Source organism: Falco peregrinus, chromosome 3, assembly GCF_023634155.1.
Source record: "Falco peregrinus isolate bFalPer1 chromosome 3, bFalPer1.pri, whole genome shotgun sequence".
In the NCBI taxonomy this organism is placed as follows: Eukaryota; Metazoa; Chordata; class Aves; order Falconiformes; family Falconidae; genus Falco; species Falco peregrinus.
In genome coordinates this window covers 94072014-94099356 of record NC_073723.1, presented here as the reverse complement: position 1 = coordinate 94099356, position 27343 = coordinate 94072014, and the positions used below count along the sequence as shown (strand labels likewise).

Here is a 27343-nt window from a genome sequence, read left to right as displayed (position 1 = left end):
ACAATCTGCTTGTGAATAACAGTTGACTGTATGACAATGCAACATTTCAGTAGCTTACTGCAGCTGTGATCCCGCTATCCTGCTAGAAAAGATGTGCAACTTCACTGCAATATTCTGCTGACAGCACAGGCTGTAAAGAATACAACTGATGTGAAGTATAAAAGGAATGAAACTTCTGCTTTTAGCAGAACATGAGGCTTCATGGAACATGCATTCAAAGGAAAACTATACAACTTTTCCAAGAGCAATAACTGCAGTAAAATAAATTTTAGAACTTAAATTAAAATCTACAGGAGTTGACACAAAAAAGTAATCAGAAGTACTGTGTAAAGTCAAGAACAAAATGAAAGTAAAAAGATGACAGCTGTCAAAAGACAAATTTAATTATGTGTGCCCCAGGTCACTTGCACTGCACCCATCTCACAGCCTAGCAGGAAGTTTGCTTCTTTGAATATTACCTTCCTGTTTGTATTGACAGCTTACAAGAAGATTCGAGAAGGTGATGGGGAGAAAGCTTTATATTTCCGTGTGTGTGTGTGTGTGTGTGTAATTAAATTTAAAGCATCTTAAAAATAAAATTAAATTTAACTACACCTTGTCTTTCTATTTCAGGAAAAATACTGGGGTGACGAAATAGAAAATCCCTACAGTAAGAAGGCAGCACCTACTTCTAGCCTGCAGGTTTACAATCATTTAAGAATATATTTTTTAATGTCTTGCTAGGTACTGTGTGGACTGTGCAAGAACTAGTAATAGCCAACACACTGAAGCTTAAAGTGCAGTATCTGTCAACAGCCAGAGAAGGATGTCACTGCAGTCTCAGATATCACTAATAACTCCTAGAAATTGCTCACTTTAAACAACATCCTCAGCATCTGAAGTTGATCTAAAAATCATTCTTACTATTACTCACTTTGATCCTTAATTTTTTATGTTTCAAAAGGCCACTGTTAAGTAAAACACAACCACAAGAATATCTGAACTCAGGAACTTAAAAAACTTCTGTCCAGATGGAACAGAACAAAAACTGGTAAAAAAGTTTTGCTCGCTGTAAATTCAACTTCAGAATTTCAGAAAAAATATTCAAGAAGTCACATATAGGACTTGCTACCATTATCAATCCACTCTTGGAAGTACTGCTCAAAATGCAGTGGGCATCTTAAAAGAGCTTTGAAAGTAGCCAGGATACCCTATGCATTCTAATACTATCCAGTATTTCCTCAACAGAAAAATGAATCAGTTCAGAAGAGCAGCCTTCTTGCCAGGAAATAGCATTAATGTAGCAATTTTGACTCAGGCCATTTATAAATTCAGCTCCTGAAACTGAAAGCAGGTATTTCTGAGGAGAGGATATTTCATTCATATACACAGACATTCATTACCCTCCCTCATTCCACTCTAACTACCGAAACCCAATTATTTTTCAGCTTGGTGCAAACCTAGCAAACACCGTCTCCCCTCAGCTGCAAGGTTTAATTTATCTGTGCAAGAGAACTGCTCAAGGCACTCTGTGTCCACATGCAGCAAAGCAGCACAGGCACGTACCCCCTCCCTCCCCCCGTCAGTCTCCGTGCTGCCGGTACAAGCCGTGATCACGGCCCTGCACCCTCCCCCCCAGCAGCATCCCAGCTCTAATGCATCCCCAGATGTGATGCTGCAGCCAGGCGCTGTCCCTCTGGGGACACGGGAGGCCCACGAGGACAAGCAGACTGGGTCCTGCACAGCTTTGCACTGGAGCTGGAGTTGCCTCTCCTCGCAGGACGCACAACGGACAAGGACGTGGCATTCGCTCTAACACATGGCTTCTGCGGGTCAGCTGCCCGTAGTTAGGTCTGGCACATGTCCCTGCCTGTCTTCATGCCCACCACGTTACCCTGACATGCTGCACACCAAAACATTCGATTTAACATAGTGTTGTATGCACCAGAAAAGGAGGCTGAGGGGTGACCTTCTCACTCTCTACAACTACCTGAAAGGAAAGCTGCAGCAAAGCGCGTGTCATTCTCTTTTCCCAAGCAGCCAGCGATAGGATGAGAAGAAACAGCCTAAGTTGCACCACAGGAGGTTTACATTGTGTATCAGGAAAATTTTTTTCACCCAAAGGGTGGTCAAGCGCTGGAATAGGCTGCCCAGGGAAGTGGTTGAGTCACCATCCCTGGAGGTCTTTAAAACACATGCAGATGTGGCACTTAGGGACACAGTTAACTGGTGGACTTGGCAGGGTTAGGTTTATGGCTGGACTCGATAATCTTAAAGGTCTTTTCCAACCTAAATGATTCTATAATTTAGGAAAACCAAGAGGGAAGTGTGTGTGGCCTCCTGGGCTGTGCTCTATAATTTTATAAGGTGTGGAAATAACAGCATTAAAGAACAATAACACATAAATACAGGTCACAGCTGAAAGGTAAACCAACAGCCAGTTACTCTGACATTAAAAGACACTGGAATGGTACTCTGACCAAACTTAACACAAAAACATAAAATAAAAGAATATGAATGAAGACTCCTAAAATTACTGTAGAAAGACCACCCACACGGCTGTTTCAGTATACTGGCTGCCAACATCACCCTTAAGCCTCCTGTTTTTATTAGGCAGCGAAATGTTTCTCAAAAGTCTGGATGTCTACAGCCATCAGCAGTCCAGAAAAAAATGTACAAGAACCTACCATCACCAAAGATGTGAGTCATGAGCTTTGTGAGCACTTGCTTCAGGTTGAACTCCACCAGCGTCACTGCCTCCATGGTGTGACATTCTTGCTTGTGTGCAGTGCGATGACCTTGCTCGAACAACTGTAAGCCTTCACCATCTTTAATGCTGGAGAACAACTAGAACAAAACCACAAAACCACCAGTGTTTTGCATCAATGACTTTCTAAATGAAAAGAGAATGAAGTTTTATTGATTTAAGTGGGAATCTTACCTGCAAGTCTGCACACCATGAAAAACAAACGCAAAGACTGATTCTACACAAATTCTGTTCACTAAACAGAGACAAATCATCACAAGAACAGAAACAGTCAAACAATGAGATTTGGTTTATTTCTGTACCGTATCTTCAAATAATACGATTATCCACAGGAAAGTACTAATTCATAAAGAATGATTTCTTTTTTTCTGATTCTATTACTTTGAAAGTTATAACGCAGAACAAAGTAACACTGCACAGTATATGTAAATTACGTCCGCAAAACTACAATACATAATGGCATTTAGCACATCAATTAATAAAAAAAGTTGAAGCTGTAAAAGAAATACCAAAAAACCCCCCATCACTTTTTAAAAGCTGCAATCAAATGAACGTTAAAGAAAAACCCTAGAACACATCACAAAAAAACCCCAAAACAAAAACCCAAAACAAAACCACCCTGGCAGTTTAATGATACCTACCAGCAAATCTACATCCTCTCAGAGAGACCAATAAAACACTCTCACTAAGCCACGTTATTGGAGGCTCTGTGTCTTGGGGAGACAAGCAGGCAGTTCTACACTTGAAAGAGAATTTTTGTTGAAAATCCTTACAGCTGTAGGAAACCCAACTCTGTTAAGTCTGGAGGGTAGGGAGAAGAGCTAGTTGTGGAAGTGTTTCTAGTGCCCTTTCCTAACCCTCCTCCTCCACCTTCCCAGAGTCAACCAAGCACACACAGATGGAAAACACACACATTGAGATTTTCTTCATATTAAACTTCCCAGCATAACTAGCACTTACTCGGGAGATGCCACAGTGTGTAACCTTAACAACTCAGAGATGCCAACAGACATCGTTTTAATTGCAGTTTGGTGCCTTCAGTACACTAAATGCTCTAAAAAATGTTCAAGTGAACCTCTGGTAGCTTACAAATGCTGGGCACAAGTAATTAAGACTAGTTTCTAGCTCGTTCCATACAGACACGATGCGTGCAGAAGGACTCTGAGTTTAGATAGCACTCAAACTAGCAGCAAAATGGATTGAGGGAATTAAAAAAATCAAAATAATTTTTAAAAAATCACGTGTAGCATTTACCTCTGTATTGCTAGTTAGGAGACCTACCTAACAGATGGAGGAAATATCTCTCAAGTTAATCTCCTTAGTGTAATGTAGAAAAATACAAAATAAAAAAGGAAACAAGAGAAATATCGAATAAAACCATTATCCACCAGTCTAACAAAAATGTTTTTACTAATCAAAAGGCAGCAGCTTGACAAAAGTGGGCATTACACTTTTAAACAACAGATTGTTTATTTAAGTGCTCACCTGGAAGATTAAATGCCCTTCTTCCTCCTGGTAGTATTTCCGCACTGGCTAGAAGAAGCAGATGATACCCACCCTACAACTACTTTATTATCAGCAGGGCAGATCAGTCATCCACAGCATGTGGTTTGAAAGCCTCAGGGCATGCACAGAGGCCAGCGTTAGCCCAAGGCAACTGTCTTAGGCTCACTGGGTGGTCAATGGACAGACACAGGCTCCCTCAGACAAGCACCTGGAGTGGCTACATTGGGCTCCTGCCCTGAACCCCCCGCTATGAGTAGCTACTTTTTCTTTCTCCTGACTGAAGAGACTCCCTCAGTAAGCCAGAAACACCCTTCAGACCACAGCGATGTTCCGCCTTTGGGCTAGAGCACACTGCATTTAGACTTCAAGATGTATTTGTTATTTTCCCCACCAGCAGTATTTTAGGAGATTAAACTCTCCTCTTCCTTTTCCCCTTCATTCCTCCTCTCACCCCCCAGATTAAAACTGGGTCCTCAGACCGCTGCAAGCAACAGATCGTCTGGACACTGCCTTTAAAATACAGCATTTGCATCAAGTACACAGAAGTACTTTTTCCTACCGCTGCGTTATTCCTGAAATGTTGATATTGCAATTACTGCCTGGCAAAATTCTATTTCAGTAGATTACATCAGATGTGGCAAGAAAATATTGCAAGAACTGTTAAGAGTAAATACATTTAGTCATCGCCCAGCCCTCTAACCTGCCTGCCTCTCCATCCTGCCAAACCAGCCTTACGCACCACCTCCTCCCCCGTGCCAGGACACGTGCCCGTGTGGTGCTGCACTGAGCCAGGCTGGGAGGTGGATCCCCATGAGAAGTCACCCAGGCGAAGGGAAGAAACTGAGGTGATCAATTATCAGCATCCTGGCAGCACCAAGAGATGCGCTGGCACGCAGGGTAGGGCTGGGCACGCTGGCACAGGCACGAATCCGTGCCCGCTCGCACAGGCTGTGAGAGCGCAGCCCCAGGGGAGTGCCTGGACGACAGACAGCAGCGAGGGAATATCCCCCCTTACAGCCAGGCACCCAAAGGCACTCCGATACTCTCCACAGAGGCTCCATCAGCTCCTGTCGACTCCAGCACAGCTGTGGACAGGGTTATATTGAGGGAAAAAAAAAAGATGTCTTACAGTTGTATGAGTATTTATTCCTTTCTTTCATTCACTGACATTGCTATGTCAATATGAGCAGCTTTAAACTGATACACCAGTTTCACTATTACAATGATTGAACTGTGTTAAGTACATGATGTGGATTAGAAACACTTCAACATTTCCATATACATAAAGCCAGGAAACTCAAAGCCTGAATAAAATGAAGAATCACCTACAGTCACTCCTTTTTGATGTCAATTCTTCTCAAGCACATACCTGAGCAAATGGGGGGGGGGGGGGGAAATCTAACAGTCTTGCATAAAACACTGACACATCCAAGACGCCACAACTTCACGTACATTTATTTCCTCAGTGTAGTCTAGAATAAAACGCACTATTTTACTGTACCGAATATGATCAGTCACTACTACTACCAGAAAAGAAATCTCCTATAGTCATAAATCGAGCACGGATGTGTCTGTCTAGTGTAGGGACAAGACGTTTTTTCTTTAACTGAAGGTGTGTAAAACATTTAATATTGTGTCATCATGCAGTGGTTAAAAAAATAATTACCAGGATTTATCAGCGTATCTGACTGATGCTGCATTACAACAGAGAAGGAAGAAAAGAATTGAATTTCACCATGTGGCATAAAATTTACTCACAATTTAGCATGTAAGAATAAAGTCAAATTTGGTAACCTGTAATGGCCAGAATACACAGGTTTTTAATTGGAATTAAAATATGAATGGAGCTACAATCCTTTAAAGGCACTTCATGGTATTGCTCAGCCTGGCCCAGAGGGCAGAAGTCACACGTGTGATTTCAATAAAGACCCCAACAATCTTGAGACGTTTTTAAACCTCATATCATTTCATTATCCGTACGTTTAGGATTCAGTACAAGATGAAGTGTCTTTTTACAGGATGGCATTCAGCGTAGCCTTCAGAGGAGAAAGAGCTGTAACTACACCCTGTCTTTCCACAATGCAGTTGTGTATTCCTCCTGCCAGTCATGCATACATCAGAGCAATTAAGATAATGAATACATAATGCTCATGTACTTATATCACAGACAAACCAGCTCTTAAGATTAGTTCTTTATCAGGATCTCCGTGTGCCAACACTCAACCTCACCACCCCAAATACATTTTAACTCACTGGCCCTGACAAATATCCCTATAAATGCACAAACAGCTTCACGTTAAATCCACTTACAAATACCAAACCATGTCCACAGCATTTCAAATGTGCTGTAACACTCAACCAATGGATCAGGAATGATGAAGATGATGCCACTTGAATATGGCTCATCAAAAAGAAAACCTAATGCTGGTCCCAGTCAGCCTCCAGTATGATGAAACCCGTGAGGTGCGCTCCCATCCAGACAGCTTCAGGTGCCAAAGAGATACACAGCCCATTGTCCTCATGACAGTACGTTCTTTATTGCATATTGATAAGCATTTGTTTTGGGAGAAAATGGCAAAAATCACTTCAAGCAGGTCACCTTAATTTCTGGATCATTCTGTTTTCAGTCCTCCAATTATAATGAAGAAAGTTTATTTCTGTTTGCCTTTTTTTTTTTTTTAACCCCATCAAAAGTGTTTCTGAAAAAACCCTGAAATCATCACCATGTTTAAGGAAAAACTATACAGATGTTTTTGAACAGCAAAGAAAAAGCAACACTGCTACACAGATATCAGTTATGATGAGACATATATGATAAGACTCGGAATTCTGTTCCTGTGGTAATAGAAATTCCTTTATTTTCAAGCACCTCAGACTTCCCAAATATATCTGTAAACATTTTGCCTTTTTTCCTGCACAATTTAAATATTGCATTGAATAGATTTAACCACTTTATTCTGAAAAGCATTGTTTTTAGCTGGATGAGGTAAAGCAAGACAAAATTTTAAAAAATATTTCATACAGTATTTGCAGTAGCAGCTTCCAAACTTTCTAGACCATGGACCACTGTGAAAATCTCACAGACCTTCTGACGTCCTTTGCTGTCAATTTTTCAACTAAAAATAACAGAGAATACAATGTGGGTCCTCGGACCAGTGAAGCTCTATTTATGATGGCATGATTTATACACAACTTGGAAAATACTGAATAATACAACAGTCACAACTCGGGCAGACATCCACAAGAGTGAAGTCAGTTCCACCTGAACTAGTCAGGCCCTTTATTCCTACCACTCAGCCGAACTGCAGCTTCAGGAATAAATACACTTCAGAATATTCTAGCAAAGCAACACTGCTGCTCTTTTTCTTCATGTGGTGGATCTATTCCAGGCACCCCTGCTCCTCTACGCTCCTCCTGCTCCCGGAGTGAAGGGGGACCATCCATCAGGCTCCGTGGGACTGATGCGCTGCTCACAGCCAAGTGAGTCTCTCCCTATCCTCAAGTTGCAAAGGACTAAGAGCAGTCAGTACCTCTCCTGCACCACTTAATGCACTTTTAAATAGTTGTTCCTCGATGCCCAGCTAAACATTGCTATTATGACTCCCAGTTACGTATACAAATACTCTCTCTCTACTGTAAATGCTCCAAATCACTCTATATAATAGGTAGATCTCAGGAACACTATCCATTTATTTAAATTCCTTTACATGTGAGGATTAACAAAGAGACTGAAGAAAGGAAGGAGATTTCCTTTGACACAATGTCAGAACAGAAGTTTTAGGTTTAGGTCAGTCAGAACAGAAGGTTTAGGTCAGTCAGGTGTTCACACCATCCCTAAAGAAAAGGATAAAAGCAACCTTTTTTTTTTTTTTTTTTTTTTTTTTTAACAATACATAAGGAATATGGCCAAGGTACACAAGTATGAAAAGATGAGGAAAGGTTTATGTAATTATATGAATAAAGAGAAAAACTACACTTCTATTACCTAGGACAAGAGTCTTTACATTTCAGGATATAAACACTGTGAATGTACAATATCAAAACTATTTTTGCAATTATATATACTGCTTTGGAGGAACAGTCCTTATTTTTAATTGGAACACTTGTAGTTTTCCATTGTATCCTAACAAAAAAGTTGCCATTCACACCAAAAACATTTCAATGGAAAATAAAGATGTATCCCTACTACTTCCTCCCAGTCTCCCTATTTATAATTTTCAGATGTTAGCACAAATGAGCCTGATGAGAGCATCATTTCTTCATCCGAACAATCTGATATTGGCCTCCATTGGAACAAGGTTAATAAATTAGAGGTGCAATTTCTATGTTTTCACATCTGTTCCCCTGAAAATTTATGTATAATTCATGACTGACTATAAATTACTTTATGAAGCCTCCTTCCAACGTGTAAACATTTGTTGTCAACTGAAAAATGTTCTGCCATTGCCATTGGGTATATATTGGCTCCCTCTCCTGGCTAAAATGCACAAAGTGTAATTTATCGGAGATGTTTTCCCCCCTCTCTTCCATAAATTGTGGTAAGTAAAGAACTGAACCAAAGACCACATGGATAGCACAGAAATAATTTCTTTTATAATCCACCCAGGGAAGTTCGCCAGTTCAAACCTGATTACAGCAGTATCAATACTACCAACGCAAAGGATTAAAAAAACAGGCATGCTGGCACGCTGGTGAAAGAGAATACAGAAGAAATACTATTTGGGGGTACTATTTAAGAAGAACAGTTTATTTTATGTCCAGAATTTTGAAGCCGATCTGGGAAGCTATTTTGGCATTGGTTTTAACTATTGCTATTAGTTACGTTCTAACTCTTCTATATATTACATTCAGATAATAATTACTTAAAATATTTTTAAATATACTGAAACCATAGATTTCCAGATGTTCTTTGATAGCAGTCCAGGGAGACTTTTTAAAAGCGTATGGAAAATTTCAGCATGAATCTTTCTAACTTAGCAATGAGTTAGTTTGGAATATGGGAATGTCTTTAATATCTGCGTTCATACAAAGCTGTATGTATCAGTTACCTGCTCATCTTCAAATCACAGACTACTTTTCTCTCACAAAAACTAATTAACCAACCATCATGAAAAATAGTATAGCCAAAGAAGCAAATAGCTCACATGTATCTCACGAGTAAAATGCTGTAAAATTACCAAACAAAATATGATCTCCTTTTCCAGCTCTTACTTCCAATGTATTGATTTTAACTTTGGTATGAAGAATTATACTAAAGGTTTCAGTCACAGAGCAGGCTTTAACCTAGCCCTGACTACAGAATTTGATATTTTTGAAGGAGAGATATTTTCTCCATTTTTCTTATGCTGCCTAAAATTTCAGTTAAGGATGAACTGACCTTCTTCCCCTCCTTCCAAACTGAGATGAGATGTCAAATTCCTCTAAAGTCAAGTTCCTATAAAATCGCTCGAGGTTTTGGGTTTTGTTCTCACCTCCCCAGTTCCGTCATCACTTTCACTGAGAAGACAGCAGATGATAAATATATAAATCAAATGAACAAAAGCAGAGCAGTAAAATTGACTACAGCACATAAAATTATTGTATTGGCCATAAGATGAAAGGTGCCCAGGGCTTGTAGCTAAGAGCTAATGGTTTTCCCCCTTAGTTACAAAGATTCTTACCCTTGGTACTGTGCAAATTTCTTCTCGCCAGAGATTACAGTCTGATTATGAATGAAAAGTCTGGGAGAAAGATAACAGGCCCTGACATTCACACATTTCTGCTCACTGGGTTACAACTTAAACATGGTATAAATAAATTAATACAAAAATATTTCTCTCATGTAGTATTACCTCCATTTAGTCTTTGTTCCGCTCAGACAGTTCCTTCTGGAATTATTTAAATTTGAGTTATTCTGAACAGGCAACCAGAATATAAAACACAGAAACAGTCTCCAGTGAAATTTCAGAATTGCACATTCAATTTTTTCCACAAGGTTCTTGTGATGATGATTGTAAGAAGTTTTACATATTGCAAAACTATCAGTATTTAATCTGCAACTGCAGATTAAACAGGTTTAGAATTTATGCACGTTGCTCAATTAACAAGACTTTACACATTGTATGCCACACCACTACTCTTTCTTCATGAGCACAGAAAGTCAACTGGACTTACATTCGTTAAGAGAGACAGACATACTTTCCAGCACATAGCCAACCTCAAACTCATCAGCTATTAACATTCTCCAATAACACTGCAACCATTTTACTGGGGAAAAAGAAAGATGAGAAAAAGAAACAAGCAATCTACAACGCAATGAATCAGGTTCTTACACATCATGTATTTCTAGACAGATGATGTCAGCGAACATTTCTGAAACTCTATTCTCAGCTATTAAAATCCTATTATTACTATTATTTCTATTATTAAATTTGTAGAGAAGAAAGAAATAGCCTGTCATTAGGACAAAAATTTCTTAAGAGGCATATCATTAACAGTAATTTCAATCATTAAATCAATCACACATAAGTTTGCAGAAATTCCATCCTGCAAGAGATCCTTTCCATCTGAATGCCTGAGCAAGTAAAAAAACCCCAATGTTCCTGAACATAAACCAATAAGAAATGGCATTTTCTTAACGTAGCATTGTACATTTTTCTCTTGCATATACCCTGACTGTATTCATAAACTGGCCCATGGGAAAAGAACAGCAAACAAACAAGACCAGATAAACCTGCAAGGTTTCTGTTTCTTGTTTACCACAGCAGTGCTGGAAGCTGTGCTGGACACCACCGGCTCGCAGGACATCTGCAGCAGCAGGTATGTTTTCAAAGTGGAAGAAGCAGTGGCCACATGGGGTGGGAAACACCCGTGCAGGCAGCACAAACCCCTTCCACCAGCAAGAAAAGCAGTGCTCTACGATTACCCTCGTTTTCCCTCTGGCATCCAAACCCATCAGGCTTCCCTGCCAAGCTCCTGTCACCCTTTGGCAACCACATTAAGAATGTCTACATCTCAGTATTATTAAATAAGCTAGTTTTAGTTATAGAAATATGAATATGGCAGTATTGCTACAAGCATACACAAATTATACAAATCAATTACTATTTGGAAAACAAACTGGCTTGTATCTACTGCTGATCAATGATACAGCAGAATACTTAATGACACCCAAGCATTTGCAGAATATGCAAGCTGTGCCAACAAAATACATAAACTCAAGAGTCTTGGACATCTACCTAGAGCTCTTTAGCTGATGCCTCTGGACTCTGTTAAGAGTTTACTGTGTATGTATCACACACACGTAACTCTCAGCTCCAACAGATGAATTCTTCAATGCAGCTTTAGGATGAGATGAAGAACAGAACAATTCATTTAAAAAGACATTCATTTACAGCAGCTTGGAGCTATTGAAAGAAAAAAGACGACATAATAAAAACAGCACTCTGGATGTAGCTGCAACAACTCACATCCACGAGTCCTTCAAGTATTAACATGACGAAGTTTTTGGTAAAGTGACCTCACTGGAAGAGACTTGTGATAGAACTGGAACTGAATCATGCAGATCATTACCTGAACAAGCTGTTTCTTTTCAGATAAAGTTTTATATTGCTAGCTTCCAAGAACATAGTTTTTCCATTTTTTCCATGTTTTTCTGGGGAAGTTTATACTTGTTTTCAAATTCAAAGTTTTCCACCTATACCCTTTCCAAATTAGAAGTATTACTACATGACCAATCACTTGATCATCATCAATATACAACGTAACACGTGTTGCTGAAACATGTTTATGTGCGTGCACTTTGCTTACAGCAAATACAAGATCATGCAACTTAACCAAAATCTCTTTCATCCCAACCGGAGAATTCCTACCTCATGACAGGAGAAGAGCCGAACTCCCTCCAGCTGATGGAAGACGGGGTAGTGGGTGTTATCAATTGTATCACGGCGGTAGACATCTCCCACTGCCAGAAAGGCATCTAGGCCAGAGTGTATCAAGTCCCACTGATGAGCTGATGTATGTGCTCTTAACATGTGAGCACGATTCAAGTAATAGTTATCCTCTTTCCTTCTGCTGGCATGGTTTTGTGGGATAAGCAAACTATCAAAATTCTGCTGTACTGTAACCACTGGAGAAAGACCGTCATAGACAGAAAAAAGCGGAGTCCCACGGCGTCCTGTGTATTGTTTGTAAAAGTGGTCCTTCACCTGCTCCTTGATTAGCCACAAGGGGTGATGCCTTTTGTTGTGCAAGTTCTTGCCCACCTTGGAAAGAATCTTCTCTGTGACATTGCTGTAGTCATCCTGAGGATAAGCTTTACCCAGCAGTTCCACAGTAGTTGAGCAGGGTGTGCTGGCAGAAAAATTTGAAGGTACAGACTTGGATGAAGAATGCCTTGAACGGGTGGGAATTGCTCTCAACTTCACTTTTGGTGATAATGCTGTTTTGGAATACTTAGCTACTCTCACGAATTTCCAGAGCGTTGCCATTGCAAACTCTTTTATAATCTAGGGAAGAAAAGAAGAAAAGAAAAAAAAAAACCACCACCTGGGTTACAAACTGCAGTTTTGCTGCAGGAATTGCTAGTATCTCATGTATAAGTGAAATCCAACTGTCTGATTGATTAATATAAAAATGATCCCATTATAAACCACTATTTTGACTTCAGAAAAGGGAAAAATACCCTTGTGATCAAATTTCAACTAAGACATCTTATTCAATTATCAGTCTTCTGCATCACTGCAGCAGTATCAATGACTGTAGACCTAGCCTTAACCCCATTCCAGATACTGCTACTCTTTACAGATTAATAAACATCAGGCCTTCTTTGAAACAGTATTTTTCATCTGGTTAAAATACGAGGCAATAACCAAATACTAGTTACGAGAAACCCAGAAATTTTACAACGCCCTTCAGCAGTCAGGGACTTGCTCATACTAAACCCCGCAAGCATCCACTTAGTGCCGTATCACCTCCCCCCATTAGCAGAAGCTATGGAAGACGTTCCACACCAGCCAGATGCAGCCGGCACACACTATGCAATCGTTGCTAATTCCTACTTAATGCCAAACAAAACCAGTTTAACTTTTCAAACCACTGAACCACTGTCACAAAAACAGATGGCCAGACCACGAGGCATATATTTATACATAAACAGCATATTAAGTTCACATATGAGTATTGCACAAGATTCACAGTAAAGGCTCCATATAGTCAGAAGCAATGTTAGCATTTTGGGGTGAGCACAACAAAACCCCTTTTCCATATGTTCCCAGAAAGGCTATTTTCATGGCTTACACTGCTGTTCCGGGGCAGGGAGGCTTGCCAAAGACTGGGAAGGGGAATGAAATGATGAGATTCTGCAAGACATCTGAACTGAACATCTTGTTTCCTATCGAAGGGCCACCTTTACACATCCACCCTGTTTACAAAGAGGCTTTGTGGTTCACCTGTACACGGCTGCTTTACTCCGTAGTGTTCAGAGATGATTCCAAAAACAAATGAGTTTTGAGGATCACGAGCCCTTCAGTCACAGCAAATGCATAAGCCCATTCCAAGATGCAAAATCATTAAAAAATAGCTGGCCTTCACAAATAATGGCACAGGTTACAACTTGCTTATTATGGGATAGGAAAGCAGAGGCATTAGAAGTTGACTGGGGAAAGGCATCTGCTCCAAACAACAAACTGGTTTGTGTTCCTCTATGAACCAAGAAATCCAGGGCCGCAGGTTTCCTGGGCAAAAGCATTTCTTGTGAAAGTTTTCTTGACAAATGGAGGAAGAAAGAACATCAGCAACAGACCACAGTCTTCAAGGGATAGCTTTGCACCTTTATGCCGAGGATTAGCCTGCCCTAGCAGCCACAGACCGACAGTGGGGCAAGCCACGGACGTTATGATGGAAGGAAGCTGCGTCAGGGGAAGTTCACATTGGACATGAGGGAAAGGTTCTTCGCTGAGAAGGTGGCTGGTCACTGGAACAGGCTCCCCAGGGAAGGGGTCATGGCACCAAGCCGAGTTCAGGGAGCATCTGGACAATGCTTTTAGTCACATGGTTTAGCTTTAGGTACTCCTGCAATTGATGACCCTTATGGGGCCCATCCAACTTGAGATAGCCATATACTATAATCATAGAATCATACACTAACTTTCCACAGGAACATAAGAAAAAAAGATTTCAAAAAAGAAAAAACAAGCTATGATAATTTTTCATACTCTTAAGCTCCAAAAATACATATATGCAAAGAGAATAGACAGATTCCAGAATACAGAGTCGCCAAGAAACATATCTGTAAAAGATAATGGGTATGTTCATACTTGGCTTCCTTTCTTCTGGCTTGGACCTATAGAGAACATCCAGGCATATTTCCTGAAGTAATTTTATCTCAATAAATCAAAATAAAGGCAAATTGCGCAGTCAGAAATTAAATTTGGCAGGGCAGCGTAAAATTACTAAATATTTGGTTTAATCCTTTTTTTGGCTGAATACTTTAAGAAAAAAGAGCAGCTATAACTTTTATTAAGTTCTGAAACTTAGTAAGCCCTTTTTGAGAGAGAGAGAGAGAGAGATTGCAAAAGCATTTCACCAAATCAGTTCTTGGCCAATATTGATAAGGCTCTTTCATAAATGAATTCACACACACACCAGAAACCCCCTGACACAGACTAAACGAGGAACAGCCTTACATTTTGAGAAGGGGCTCCATTTTCCCCAAACATACGTTCGTCTTCATGAAAAGTGAGTCCTCGTTTTCAAACAGCTGCTTGAAATACCCAGTTCTAGTCAGATAATGAATTCAGCTTCCCTTAAGTAAATATCACCATCTGCCCATACATTTATTTTTTTAAAAAAAATTATTTAAAACTTATACATAACTGTAATGTATGAAAAACTCTCATGATTATGTTGTGAGTCTCGTGATGTTTGCTGCTTTCCTAAATACCATTCCTCTAAGAATCAGACAACCATATCAGAAGTTTAACTTTCACATTAACAGTTCTTCTCATTATTATAATTTTATGGACAAAGAAATTAGAATGTGAACCATAAGGGGGGTGCGAGGGGGGGGGGACTTTTGTATGTTTTCCGTATTTGTAATGAACACCACTGCTATCAGTTTCTGGTAGTTCAGAAACGCTGATTTTTCTGAGCACGTGATATATGCTCTTTATAAACTTGTACAGGAGAAAAACCTACAGATGAACTTGTATCACTTTTCATCCTAACATTATGTTTGTGCCTTAAATAGTTAAATTGCATTACTATCTGCACTGCTCTTCTAAAGCAAAATCTACTATGAGCAGTAAGGAAAAAAAGTTAGTTATTATTATCCAATGTCCAAGTACTGCAAACAAGCAGTAAAGGAGCCACTGACATGGCATCACACAAGAGCGCCAGAAACTCTGAAGTACTTCACCAATCCACTTCTGCTCCCCTCTCCTACTACAGACTCATGTACGCTGCTTCCAGGATCATTACAGAAAAATGCTATTGGACTTAGTTCAGTTCAACTGGTGATAAATGACATTTGGGGAGAGAAGCCATAGAGAAGGGAGGAAAAAGCCATGTTTGCTCTTTACACCATATAGGAAACCTTCAGATCAAAGAAATGTTTACCAGGGTGGAGAGAGATCTCTTTATCTTTCTCCTAGCAATAAATTACTGATGTTAGGGTCATACTAATTACTTATATTCACTTGTAATGAATAGACAGTTATTACTAGTAGACATCTATCTAAGGGTCTGAAAAAGCACAGGTTAAATTTATCATTTTCTTCCTTCATTTCCACCATGCTCATTATTTGGCAGTAAAACAAAACTGATTTCTGTGCACAATGACAAAACCTGAATCCCACAGCGAAGACTGCCAGCCAGCTAACCACTGCAGCAAGCCAAGCAGCAGCTGTAGGTCCTGTAGCTGAATACAAATACATAAATGGGAAATAAACATCGAACAACCACCACTACTGGCATCTACAAACCAAAGATGGCAAAGTGCTCCACCAGCACTACCAGTGGGTCAGATGCCCGGGGCTTGACAGTGGCTCTGACTCACAGCTGGGGGCCCAGGCAGGGTTTTGGAAGCAGCTGCCCTGCCAGCAGCTCCCAGCGGGGCTTCTCAAAGCACTGCAAGCACCAGGCCCATCTCCTATCACACTCATTACCTTGATGCTGCCACATTCCTGGGTACCTCAGCAGCTCCTCTGAAGCTCCACAGGCCTGTCCCTGCACCGCAGTCTCCATACTGAGATGTCTAATGCAGCTGCAGGAACTCGGATCTTTGAGAGCAGTGTTGTACATTATGTTTTGGCAATACACTTGCAACTGTGCCTGCAACGTGGGTGTGAGCTTTTGAGCAGCTTCAAGGTAGACCACAGAGGGCAGGAGGTGGCACCCACGCCACGCAGGGATGAAGGCATCGGCACAACCCTGTCCGTGCTGTGGATAGATGAGGCAGATGTGAACACTGGCCAACATCAGTCCTCTACCACAGACCCCACGTCATTTCTACAGCAGTCTCAGTCCATGGGCAAGGCTGCTTTATCCCCTGCAGAAACAAACCATCCCCCATGCAGCAGCACAGCAGACATTACACATGCAGCAGGCACACCACAGTCAGGAGCTTAACAACACGGAAACAGCAGGCGGAATACCAACAAATACCATGGGTTTGGAGCACATGCAGAAGGCAGTTTGATGCGGTAAGGGATCATACTGCTGTACTGTTAAGGCACGTCCTTTCATGTCTAAATCCAGGTTTCCATGTCACAGTGCAGCCAGGATTAAGACAGCATTGTCACAGCTGCAGTGGTGTTTGTCACAATTCCCCTCTACTCCACTGAGGTTTAGCAAAGAATTGTAGACTCAGTGAAATTCCTCTTTACACCTGCCTTGAAAAAGGAGGAGAAAAGAGGGTTAGTTTAGCAGCGTTAGTTGCACCAGCGTTGTTTTATTCACCCATCTCTCCTAGAAAAATGGAAGCGAGAGAAACGCTCTTGTTTGAACAAACTACAGCCCTCAGTGAACCAAATGGGCATTCTTTCAGGGCCATTTGCTCGGTATTCCTGTCTGAGAACCACGGGCATCCTCACTTTCACTGACCGCTTTTCTGTATGCTCCGTGCTTTTTAATGTTTATGGCTGCAGAAACACAGATGGGCTACTGCACACATAAACCGAAGTACATGATGGGTTTGAAACCAAAATTCTACAAAGATGAGAGTCTGTCTACTATCCAAGAATAGCTAATTAATGCAAGACTCTGAAGTGCCATGGAAAATGTTAGAAAAGTTGGGCTGCCACCATTTTGTGATGTGACAGCTTTTATCTACCGTATGTGTGGGGAGGGGAGTTCAACCAACATAGCATATGTTAAAACAAAAATTATAAACATATGCTAGGCTGCTAAAATTGGACATTTACCAGTCTGCTTGGCAATTTAGCTAAGCATTGAATTTTAGTTTTGAAAACTATGTAGGCATACAGCAGCAAATATCATTGTATTGCCATGACCGTCTCTATTGCCTAGGATATAACAGAAATTACTTTACATGCAGTACTAATAATGAGCTCAGTTTTTTTCCAAGCTCATTTTAAAATGCAGATATATTGTTGCACACCAGAACAGACCTACGCTCTTATTAAGCCCAGAACAGACCTATGCTCTTATCAAACATGCTGAATTTATGTTATACACACATACCTCTGAAATAGCCTTACAGATAACAGAATGGATCCATTTTAGAACCTGACCTTCCAAGAGCAGAACATTTTGAGATGTCCCTGATGATGGCTAAACACGCAATGGAACAAAATATTGCATGCATCACAAAGCACCAGGCAACGTAACATAGCTGTCAAGTATTTGGCTCTTAATTTTTTCATGTACTTGGAGTTCATCTACTTAATAATCCATCAGCAAGTTCTGAGAAACATACAGAACAAGTTCTTTTTTTGTTATTTCTCTTAACTGAAGCAAAAGTGTGTCATAAGCCAGCTTGCTGTCTGCTCTCTAATAGTGATACGTTAACCATGATGCCACCTTCAGCAACACTTTGAGGCTTGCAATACTGAGAGAGAAAATTAAAAAACCTTTTCTGGGATAAGGCATGACCGTGTTTTCTCTCAGTGTTACACGTAAGACCTTCTTAAATATGGAACAAAAGGTATCAACAACCATGCCTTTTTCACTGATCCAGAAGCTGCCTATTGTCTGAACAAAGGCCGGTATTTCATGCCCTGTCTTACATACATAAGCACCTAAAACAAGCACAGAAAAACATGGTCCATACTTGGAGGCACACCTTCAACCATGCGCACCATTCTTTAGGGCTGCAGAATGGGCTAAGAAGGTCACAGTGGACAGCAAGTCTTCGGAGAGGGGAACGCACTTTTGCAGGGACCTCTGGCAAGCACCAGTTTTAAAATGTTTTGAAACATCACTTAAGTACACTTGCCATTCAGATTAGATACTGCACATGATGACAGCTGTCATATTCACATCGCACTGCAACAAGCCTGAGCTCCCCACGCGGTCCCTCAAAGGCTGCTACAGGCACTAGTCTCCCCGATACACAGCATCACTTCCAAGATTGTTCAGGTTTATCCTTAAGTTTTGCACTTATTAAAAGGCTACTATTTCTCAAGATATATATGATTCAAGACAGGTAAAATGTGTTTTGATATCCAAAATACTTACAAGCTCTGTAGCTGTGCTGCCTAGGTGGTATAAGACTATTTCAAAGATTGACATAATCAAGTTTCAAGATATCCTGTAGCAAATTTGGTTTAAGCGGTTCAGTATCCACACACTGGAATTTGTGATCAGCAACTTAATCAGGTACATCAAATTACTGAATTATTCAGAGAGTATATAATTTTTTTTTAAAGAAAAAACTATATAACGTAATTGATATTAGAAATCAAAGACCAAGGGCAAACACATTCAGGCTTCTGCTCCTAGAAGATAGAAAGACATCAAACTCTACAACAGGCGAAATTCAGAAGTTTAAGGTGAGCAGTCCAATCATACTATTTTTGGTTCAACAGAAAAAGACAGATTAATAAAAACAAAATAAACAAATACAGAGGAAAGAAACTAGCAGTGTAAAATAATAATAATAATAAAAAAGTAGATTAAATTAGGGAAAATAACCCCTGCTCAGAAACAGTATCTAATTGTCTTTCATTTATACCTCAGTTATTCCCTGATTTTCTTTTTCACAAACTAAAACACAGCTTGTTTTTTACTGAAGAAATGTCAATTAAGCCCTTTAGTGGAAACTTTCCATACTGTGTGATGACCAAGGCACACAAAACTACCGAAAATTAAGCAGCTGTGACCTGACCCCCTACTGCCATACCCGTGCTCTTCTCTCCCTCCACAATGAGACGGAACAGCTAATAGTCAATAACATATTTTAAGGGAAAATCCTGATTACACAAACGTATTTTGAATGCATTACATTACAAATTACTGGCAACAAAAAGGCAATGCAGAAATCATTCTTGAATATGCTCAAATGTGCCTCCTGCTTTTAAACACATCCATTTTTCAAAGGATACAATCTGAAAAAAACACTATTTTTGTCAGCTGAGGGCGTATTATTTTTCCAATACCTTGAAAATGTTGTCAACTAGCTTTCTTCGTTAGAAGACATATTGTAAATATGACATATATAAAAATATGAATATGTCAGATGGAAAGGACAGAGACTTTTAAATACCTATAAAGCCCTCACTGCAGTCAAGATTACCACTACCTCTTCTGCCTTCCTTTCTCCACCAATATCTGCAACTCTACTATCTGTGTTTTTCTACTGAGGTATATGCCATCAAGAATTTTACTCCTATGGAGTTTTATCCGAGTGAAAATTAATTTGTTTAGAAATTAAGATATTAGCAGGATTAATGTGAAGTGATATACTTTCTTAGTTTGATTAACCACACCATTTGGACATAATAAAACCATAGAGACCTCATCCTGCCTTAACAGGGAGAGGGAGTGATAATTTTTTTGCAGCCAGTCAGGAAATGCCAAGAACGAGACAACGTGCAGACTGGGTAATAGTGCAAAGGACACAGAGGAAGCATAAGTAATTAATTTCAAGTATTAATAATTTCCCTGACAGTAATCCAAAACACTACACCATCAAACGACGACTCCACATCGTGGGGGGAGATAAACGTGGTACTGCACTCCTGGAACAGCAGAACCTCCTGAACTTCAGCACTGCTGCTCACCTGAAGACAGCCACCGCTAAGTGTGTCACCACATGTCAGTAGTCTCTGTGGGATGATGACATGCTCTGCAATACGCTGCAGAAAACCATAATGCAAAATTTATTCCATTTATTTTTACAATTTCAGGCAGAGTAGCTCAACCGCAGCCACCAGAAGAGCTGGATCCTGCTGGTGGAGCCAACTGGGAAGCTGCAATCTCCCTTCTGGAGAAGGGCTGCACCTCCCTGGCAATGACCACAGCAGCCCAGCCCCCTGGAGATGCCTGTGGTAGGCAAAGATGACATCCTACAACTCAGAAGGCATCATCCACTGATCAAATAATGATTGCCTGCCTCATCCAGGGAAAAGGCAGAAAGAAACACAGCACCATATACACCAGATTCCATCACATGCTGCCTCATGGAGTAGGATCTGGGGAGACCTTGTAACAGCCTTACAGTACCTAAAAGGGGGCTAACAGGAAAGCTGGAGAGGGACTTCTTACAAGGACATGGAACAGTAGGATGAGAGCTAATGATTTTAAACTGAAAGAGGGTAGATTTCGATTTGATATCAGAAAGAAATTCTTTGCTGTGCTGAGGCACTGGAACAGGTTGCCCGGAGAAGCTGTGGGTGCCCCATCCCTGGAAGTGTTCAAGGCCAGGCTGGATGGGGCTTTGAGCAACCTGGTCCAGTGGAAGGCGTCCCTGCCCATGGCAGGGGGTTTAGAATTGGATGATCTTTAAGGTCCCTTCCAACACAAACAATTCTATGAAAATATTCAACATGCCCAAATACCCAAGTTTCAGACACCTCACATAGCACAGTGAAAAATTAGAACTTGAGAAACAAACCCGGCCCACCCAATACTAAGAAAACCAAATGACATAGATGGGTCATGCCAGAGGAGGTGGCTAACATGAATTACTCAGTTCACCCACAAACTAGGAGAAGTCTTCAGCTTTATCTGCTATCTCCTGGTAGTACTTTAATTCCCACCATCTCCTTCGATTCTTAAAGAGAACTGGAGAAACCTGTGACTCACCATAGATCTCCAGCTGACCTTCTTAGTAATACCACAGACATCATGCTTGTAGTTTAGAAAAATAATCTGAATATTAATATGAAGTGATAAATATAATTAAAATTTTAAACCAGTGAGTTATTTCATGGTTTTAACACGTATGTTACCGACATTTAAATCAAACTAGCTTTTCTTATCAAGTTTCAACCCTCAGTAGTAGTGGTGCTGTAATTTTTGTTTCACATCAATTTCCTTCACACCAAGCTCTTAAAGAGATCAGTTTCACATATTTGCTATCATTCTGAGCCAAAATATCACCAGAGATCCACATCTCAGACCTTGCTGCGATGTGAACTTCATCTCAACTCAAACTCTAACTCAGCTGGAGTATCACACCTTGGTCTGCATCTATTATAGAAACAACAAAAATCTGTGAACAGACAGAGCCTTTACCAGGACTACGTATTTTTCAACAGCCAATCAAAAGAAGACAGACAAATTTCTCTACGGATTGCACTTCGGAATCAGTAAGTCTCATGGACTTCAGTATGGATAAAGAATAGAAAACGTAGATGTTCGCAGTGGAGACTCCACTGCAGTCCAACACCTCCCAGTTAGAAAATGCAGGATCAAGCATGCACAAAGAAGCGATCTCTGGTTTGAACTACACCATGTTCATTTATCTGTCACCGGCTCTGACAAAGCATTTAAGGAAAAGATTAGAAGACTCCTAAGGAAGGAACTACATTTCCCTGCCTGAGGCATACCACTTCTCTGAGGTTGGTAGGAATGGGGCTGAAATACTAATGAGTAAGCCATTTGTCAAGAAAATTATGCAGGGAACCTTGGCAGCTACACAAAGAGGCTAGCAGTAAGATACCAAGCTTGGGCAGTACAAACCAAGCAGTTAAAACAGAAAGGGGAAGAAAAAAATGATTAAAAAATCACTTTGATTTGCTTGTCCACACTTGTAAGCTCTGGAAGTAAACAATAAATGAATAGATGAGAATACTGAAAGATAAAAATTCCTCAGACTCAGAATTAGTAATAACAGCTACTAACTTTGAAAAGGAACTATGAGCTGCTCCAAGATCTAGAATGCAAGTTTTCAAATCTTGATTCCTCCAAGAAATTATTTCTAGTGATATTCTTTGCAAATAAACAAGATTACTATGTAGCATGTGAGCTAAAAGGTGCTGTCATGACGGAAGCCCTTTAATTATTGAAAACTCACAAGCAAATGCCAAAAAATAAATAAAAATGAAAAATAAAATAAAATACCTGCAAGGGGCAGATACACAAAAATGAAAAAATACACTCTTGAGGTTTCCTCACAAATCATAATGAAGAAAAAGATAAAATTGTAACCACGGTGTCAAATCAGATTTTAAAATCCATACGCCCTAAAAAGACCCAAGAACTGAGTAAGTTCCAGGAGTTTCCAACTAGTATTTATCCATAAAAGGAACCTGCAAAAGAAAAAGATTAATAAAAGATGCAACCAGACTCCATATTCGTACCATTTATTCCCATGGCTTATATTTATTCATAATTTTTAATATAATTTTAATATAAGTATGCTTTTAGGGCCAGGTATACTATAATTTTATGTAGTACTCTTTATATAATAAATTTGAAGGCTTAGTTTTTAAAGGGGCATTGCTAATTTTTGGTGTAAGCAAGTTTGAAAACCATGCAAAGCTTCATCATGTATTAAAAAGAAATCTAAAACTTTCATTAAAAAAGGCCACCCGATTGGCAAATAAAGCAAATTACCAATGTCTGCTGATTTACCAAAACATAGCCATAGTCACCTTGCTAAATATTAAACATGTCCAACAATGTGATCCATGAATTTGCTCACCGTTGACACCCATTGGACACACTGACACATATACAGAAGAACAGTGTTGTTCTGCAGCATTTAGACTTTCATTAAGCAGGACTCTGCTCCCAGATAACGTATCTCTACACAGGATCTCAGAGTGCTTTTCAGCCATTAACCGATTAAGCTCTACAATACCCCCATGGGAAAAGCATTGCATTATTTATACCCATTAAGTACAGCAGTACTCCCAATTCAAAAGTGCTGTATTTCAACATCTTGGCTTTCACTTATTTTTTCTTTCCAAACTGTTTTGATTATGTTGCCGTTTTTATCCATGTTCAGAGTTTTTTTGTTGTTTGCAATGTCATTTTATGAAGAATTTAACAAGTACAACAGCTCCTGTGAATAGAAGCAAAACATTTCGAAAGCAGCTTGCCAAAAATCGCCTATCAGGAATCATGCTGAACAGTTCAGCAATTCCCAGCTATTACCACTGAAACAACCCTCTCCCTCAATGTGCAGATTTTTAAGGCTCAAACCTATGTCCCTTAAGCAAGAAGTACAGATTCATTGCTCTGTTTGTACCGTGTCTCAAACTCCATAGGCCTTAACTTTATTGTAATTATAATTACGTACCTAGTATGATCAGGAGAGATCATCTAGAGGCAGAAGACATTTATGGGAGATGAGAAGGTAAATAAATGAAGCACTGCTGAAGCAATCAGAAAGAAGTGCGATGGCAATAGTGACAGACACCACATTAGTGCTAAATAATTCTAAATTATAATGTTTACCATGACCAGAGGGCAGAGTAAAAGTGAATCCGCATTGCAATTTAAAAGCCTTACAGGATGATTTGAAACCAAATCCTAACTGAAAGGAGGGGCAGGAGATGCACATCTCAAAAGCGCAAGGAAGTAGGAAACAGTGACTTGCTGAGGCCAGAATCAACTACATGGGACCTGAGAAGGTCACAAAGAGTGAACTTTAAGGTAAAAAGGCACAGCCACCACCCCTCTCCTTTAAACAGATAAACCCCAATGACTGTTGCTATAGTGAGCTGCTACAAAAGGTGAGGGCAATCAGGTCTCACTCAAAGGAAAACATAACCAGCATCTACAGAACATCAGACTGGGATAGTCACAGATTGACCTGTCCTAACATTTTTTAGTACGAACCTTTTGTGTTAAATTCCTGGAGTTCCAGGTACCGCTGCCCAGAGCTATTAAATAAAAATTATTGTTTAGACTTGTTTTATTCTCCATATGTACTAGCTAATTTTCAAAGTTAACAATTTCCCAACCCACCACCCCGTAATTATTATTACCTTATTGGGTCTTAAAAAAATTAATTTCATTTTCATGCTGGTACTCTATCTATACTCAAAGAACCAAAAGAATTACAGAAAATTTGTTCAGATTGCTATTTGATAGAACAAAATCTGGCCTAGCACAGCATATCACCTCATTTTTTAGACAACATTAAAATATGAACATTTGACTTTATTTTTGAGGCTGAGTAGACAAAATCATATTCATCGTGTCTGATGAACCTAATTTATCTGCAAATCTACTGAATGACCAAATGTGAACTAGTAATTTACTCAAAAACTTGTAACCAAACCCACAAAGATTTATGTGCCTAACTGTAAACATCCAACTTCAGTAGTTATAAAATTAATCTGCATATGGTGATCTCATCTTTGTAAAGTCCAACTAAACCTTTCCAGCTGTTTACATATTCCTAACTCCAGCCCCCTCCAGCCACACAGAGGTGGGTGCTCAGCTGGATGATGTTGTGGGATTCTGTTCTTTTCTTACCTCATACCACATGACAGCCCAAACATATCTGAGACTGTTTTGGGGTCTATTCTCAGCTAAGCCAGACTGAATATCATGCACTGCTTAACAAAAAAAAAAAAAAAAAAAAAAAAAAAAAAAAAAAAAGACTACTCACATGAAGCTAAACACATTATTTCAGTGAATAACATAAGAGACTAAAATCATTCCCTAAATTACCCGATCTTTTAAGATTCAGCCTAAAGTATTTGGCATTTGGGTTTTTGTCATTTGGCTCTTGTTTGGGGTGGGGGAAGGGGGTGCTGGTGTTTGTTGTTTGGGTTTTTTTTAACAACAATTATTTTCTTTCACTCCACCATAAAAAGCCGCACGCCCAATTGCTGCCTTTATTTAGACATGGTAGAACAACTGAACTTTGTTGGGAAGTATCTCCATAAAATCCATAAAGGAACTAAGCCAAGGATGAAAAGTCTCAGGATTAAGTTTTTTCAAGTCTTGAAGTTAAAAATGCTACTCTGGACCTTTACGACATTTAATTTTCTGCCATTCCAATATACACATTGGCATCTAGGCTGAAAATTCTCCTTTTCCAATTCTTCTTTCTGTCATCTGCTGGGAGGCAGAGTAGAATAATTAGATTGACTGAAGCAGTTGCTGATTGCTTTCAGTGTGTAGTTCATTCCTTGACACCACAGAGAACAGTCTTGCTAGATAAGGATCAATGGACTGGATACGAATGTTTAAATTTTCTTCAAAGCTGAAAAGCAATGCCAAGAAAAATGAACTTTTTTTTAAGGCAAGTTATTTGAGTGGGGGGAAAAAAAAGGAAAAAGTTGAGTGAGTTTTCTGCATAGCAAAGTTTATGAGAGAGATGTGAAGAACAGAATTTAAGCAGAATGAAACTGAAGTCTGTCTTCTCAATTCTCATTTACTTCTTACTACAGAGCTACCGAGAAGCACAGCTCAAAGGAAAAGACAGCAATCAAGCCACGATGTTAACATTTCAACATCAGTTAAAGAAGAATTACATCCAGTGAAGGGGCCTTCAACCACAGACTATTGCAAAATTACGTATAAAATACACCATTACAATCCGTACCTCTGTTCATAATTACAGGAAAAGATCAAATACTGTGTAAAGACAGACAGAAAGAATAAAAAAAATAATAAAAAATGACAACCTCTTGCTTCCAGGCTGATGCTATTTAATTAAGGCGGAAGCAGGGGAAAGGTAGCTTCCTGCATTATCACTGCTAGCATAGGCCTGTTGCAGGCATTCAGTTGTCTTTACCACTACGTGAATTTAAAATAAAATAACTATAAATCACTCGATAAGACTTTTTCTCCTTGAAGTCTTAAAGCCAGCCTCTCCTCACAACAAAGTAGCAAACTAGGGAAAGCTCTTTTACTGTCTCTTTTATACTTTCAAATGACTTCTCTGCTCTAATGTTTATTTTGCTACCATGTGGGGTGGGTAAAGCAAAATGTTTCATCAAATGAAGATCAGCTAAATTTCAGTGGTCTTATAACCTGGCTGTAGTTTTTGTTGCACTTCTGCTAAGTTTGCTGTAAATTCTGAAATAAATGATAGAAAGGCATCTGCTGGTGTACCCAAAGATGACATATGCTCACGCTGCAGGCTGAAATTCACCACTTTGGAGAAGGGTGGCACCCGACTCATTGCCAGGTAGGCCTTATAAAGATAAAATATAAAATCATCTACAGTTCTGGTGCCTGAATCCAGCAGTAGATGTATGTCACACTGCAGGAATTTGCAACTTAAGGCCTGAACTCAAATCTGTTTATTAAGAACTTTAGAATATGGCCTTCGTATGTAGCAGGTACACTCAGAAATATTTTGTGTAAGTAACATTACATTTCTATATGAATGTCCTACATTCAGCTGTTCAAATAATTACCACGTTCATCTCCATCCTAATGATATCCACATTCTACTCAGTTTAAGTTCCACATGCATCAAATTTAGTGCACAGTACCTCTATCATGCTAATTTCTATCATCTCTCTAAAAAATCAGTTTATTATTAGCAACATGTGCGCAATTAGTATAATTATCAGGAGACTTGGATTAATCTTAATCAGTGTTTGTTTCAATTCCACAGGCAAACAAGACATCACCAGTTATGAATATCAATGACTTAACATCTAGCTATAGTCATGCTGCTGCTTGGCCCTCTCTCTCCATAAAAAACAATTGACATTGAATTCTATGTACATCTCA

General features: G+C 39.6%; 1 protein-coding gene across 7 annotated transcripts in view; it reads right to left on the bottom strand.

Annotated features, from left to right (window-relative positions):
• FARS2 (phenylalanyl-tRNA synthetase 2, mitochondrial) overlaps positions 1-27343 on the bottom strand; it is a 249547-nt gene that overhangs the window by 180851 nt on the left and 41353 nt on the right. For 6 of the 7 annotated variants that reach the window (XM_055800781.1, XM_055800779.1, XM_055800783.1 and 3 more), the window contains 2 exons: positions 12103-12738; positions 2667-2826 (listed from right to left, as the gene is read on the bottom strand). In XM_055800781.1, coding sequence (XP_055656756.1) covers positions 2667-2826; positions 12103-12720 — 778 coding nt within the window. In that variant the 5' untranslated portion in view covers positions 12721-12738. Of the gene's footprint in view, positions 1-2666; positions 2827-12102; positions 12739-16395; positions 17122-27343 lie in introns of those variants that run through there. The other variant, XM_027789044.2, reaches the window with a different exon arrangement.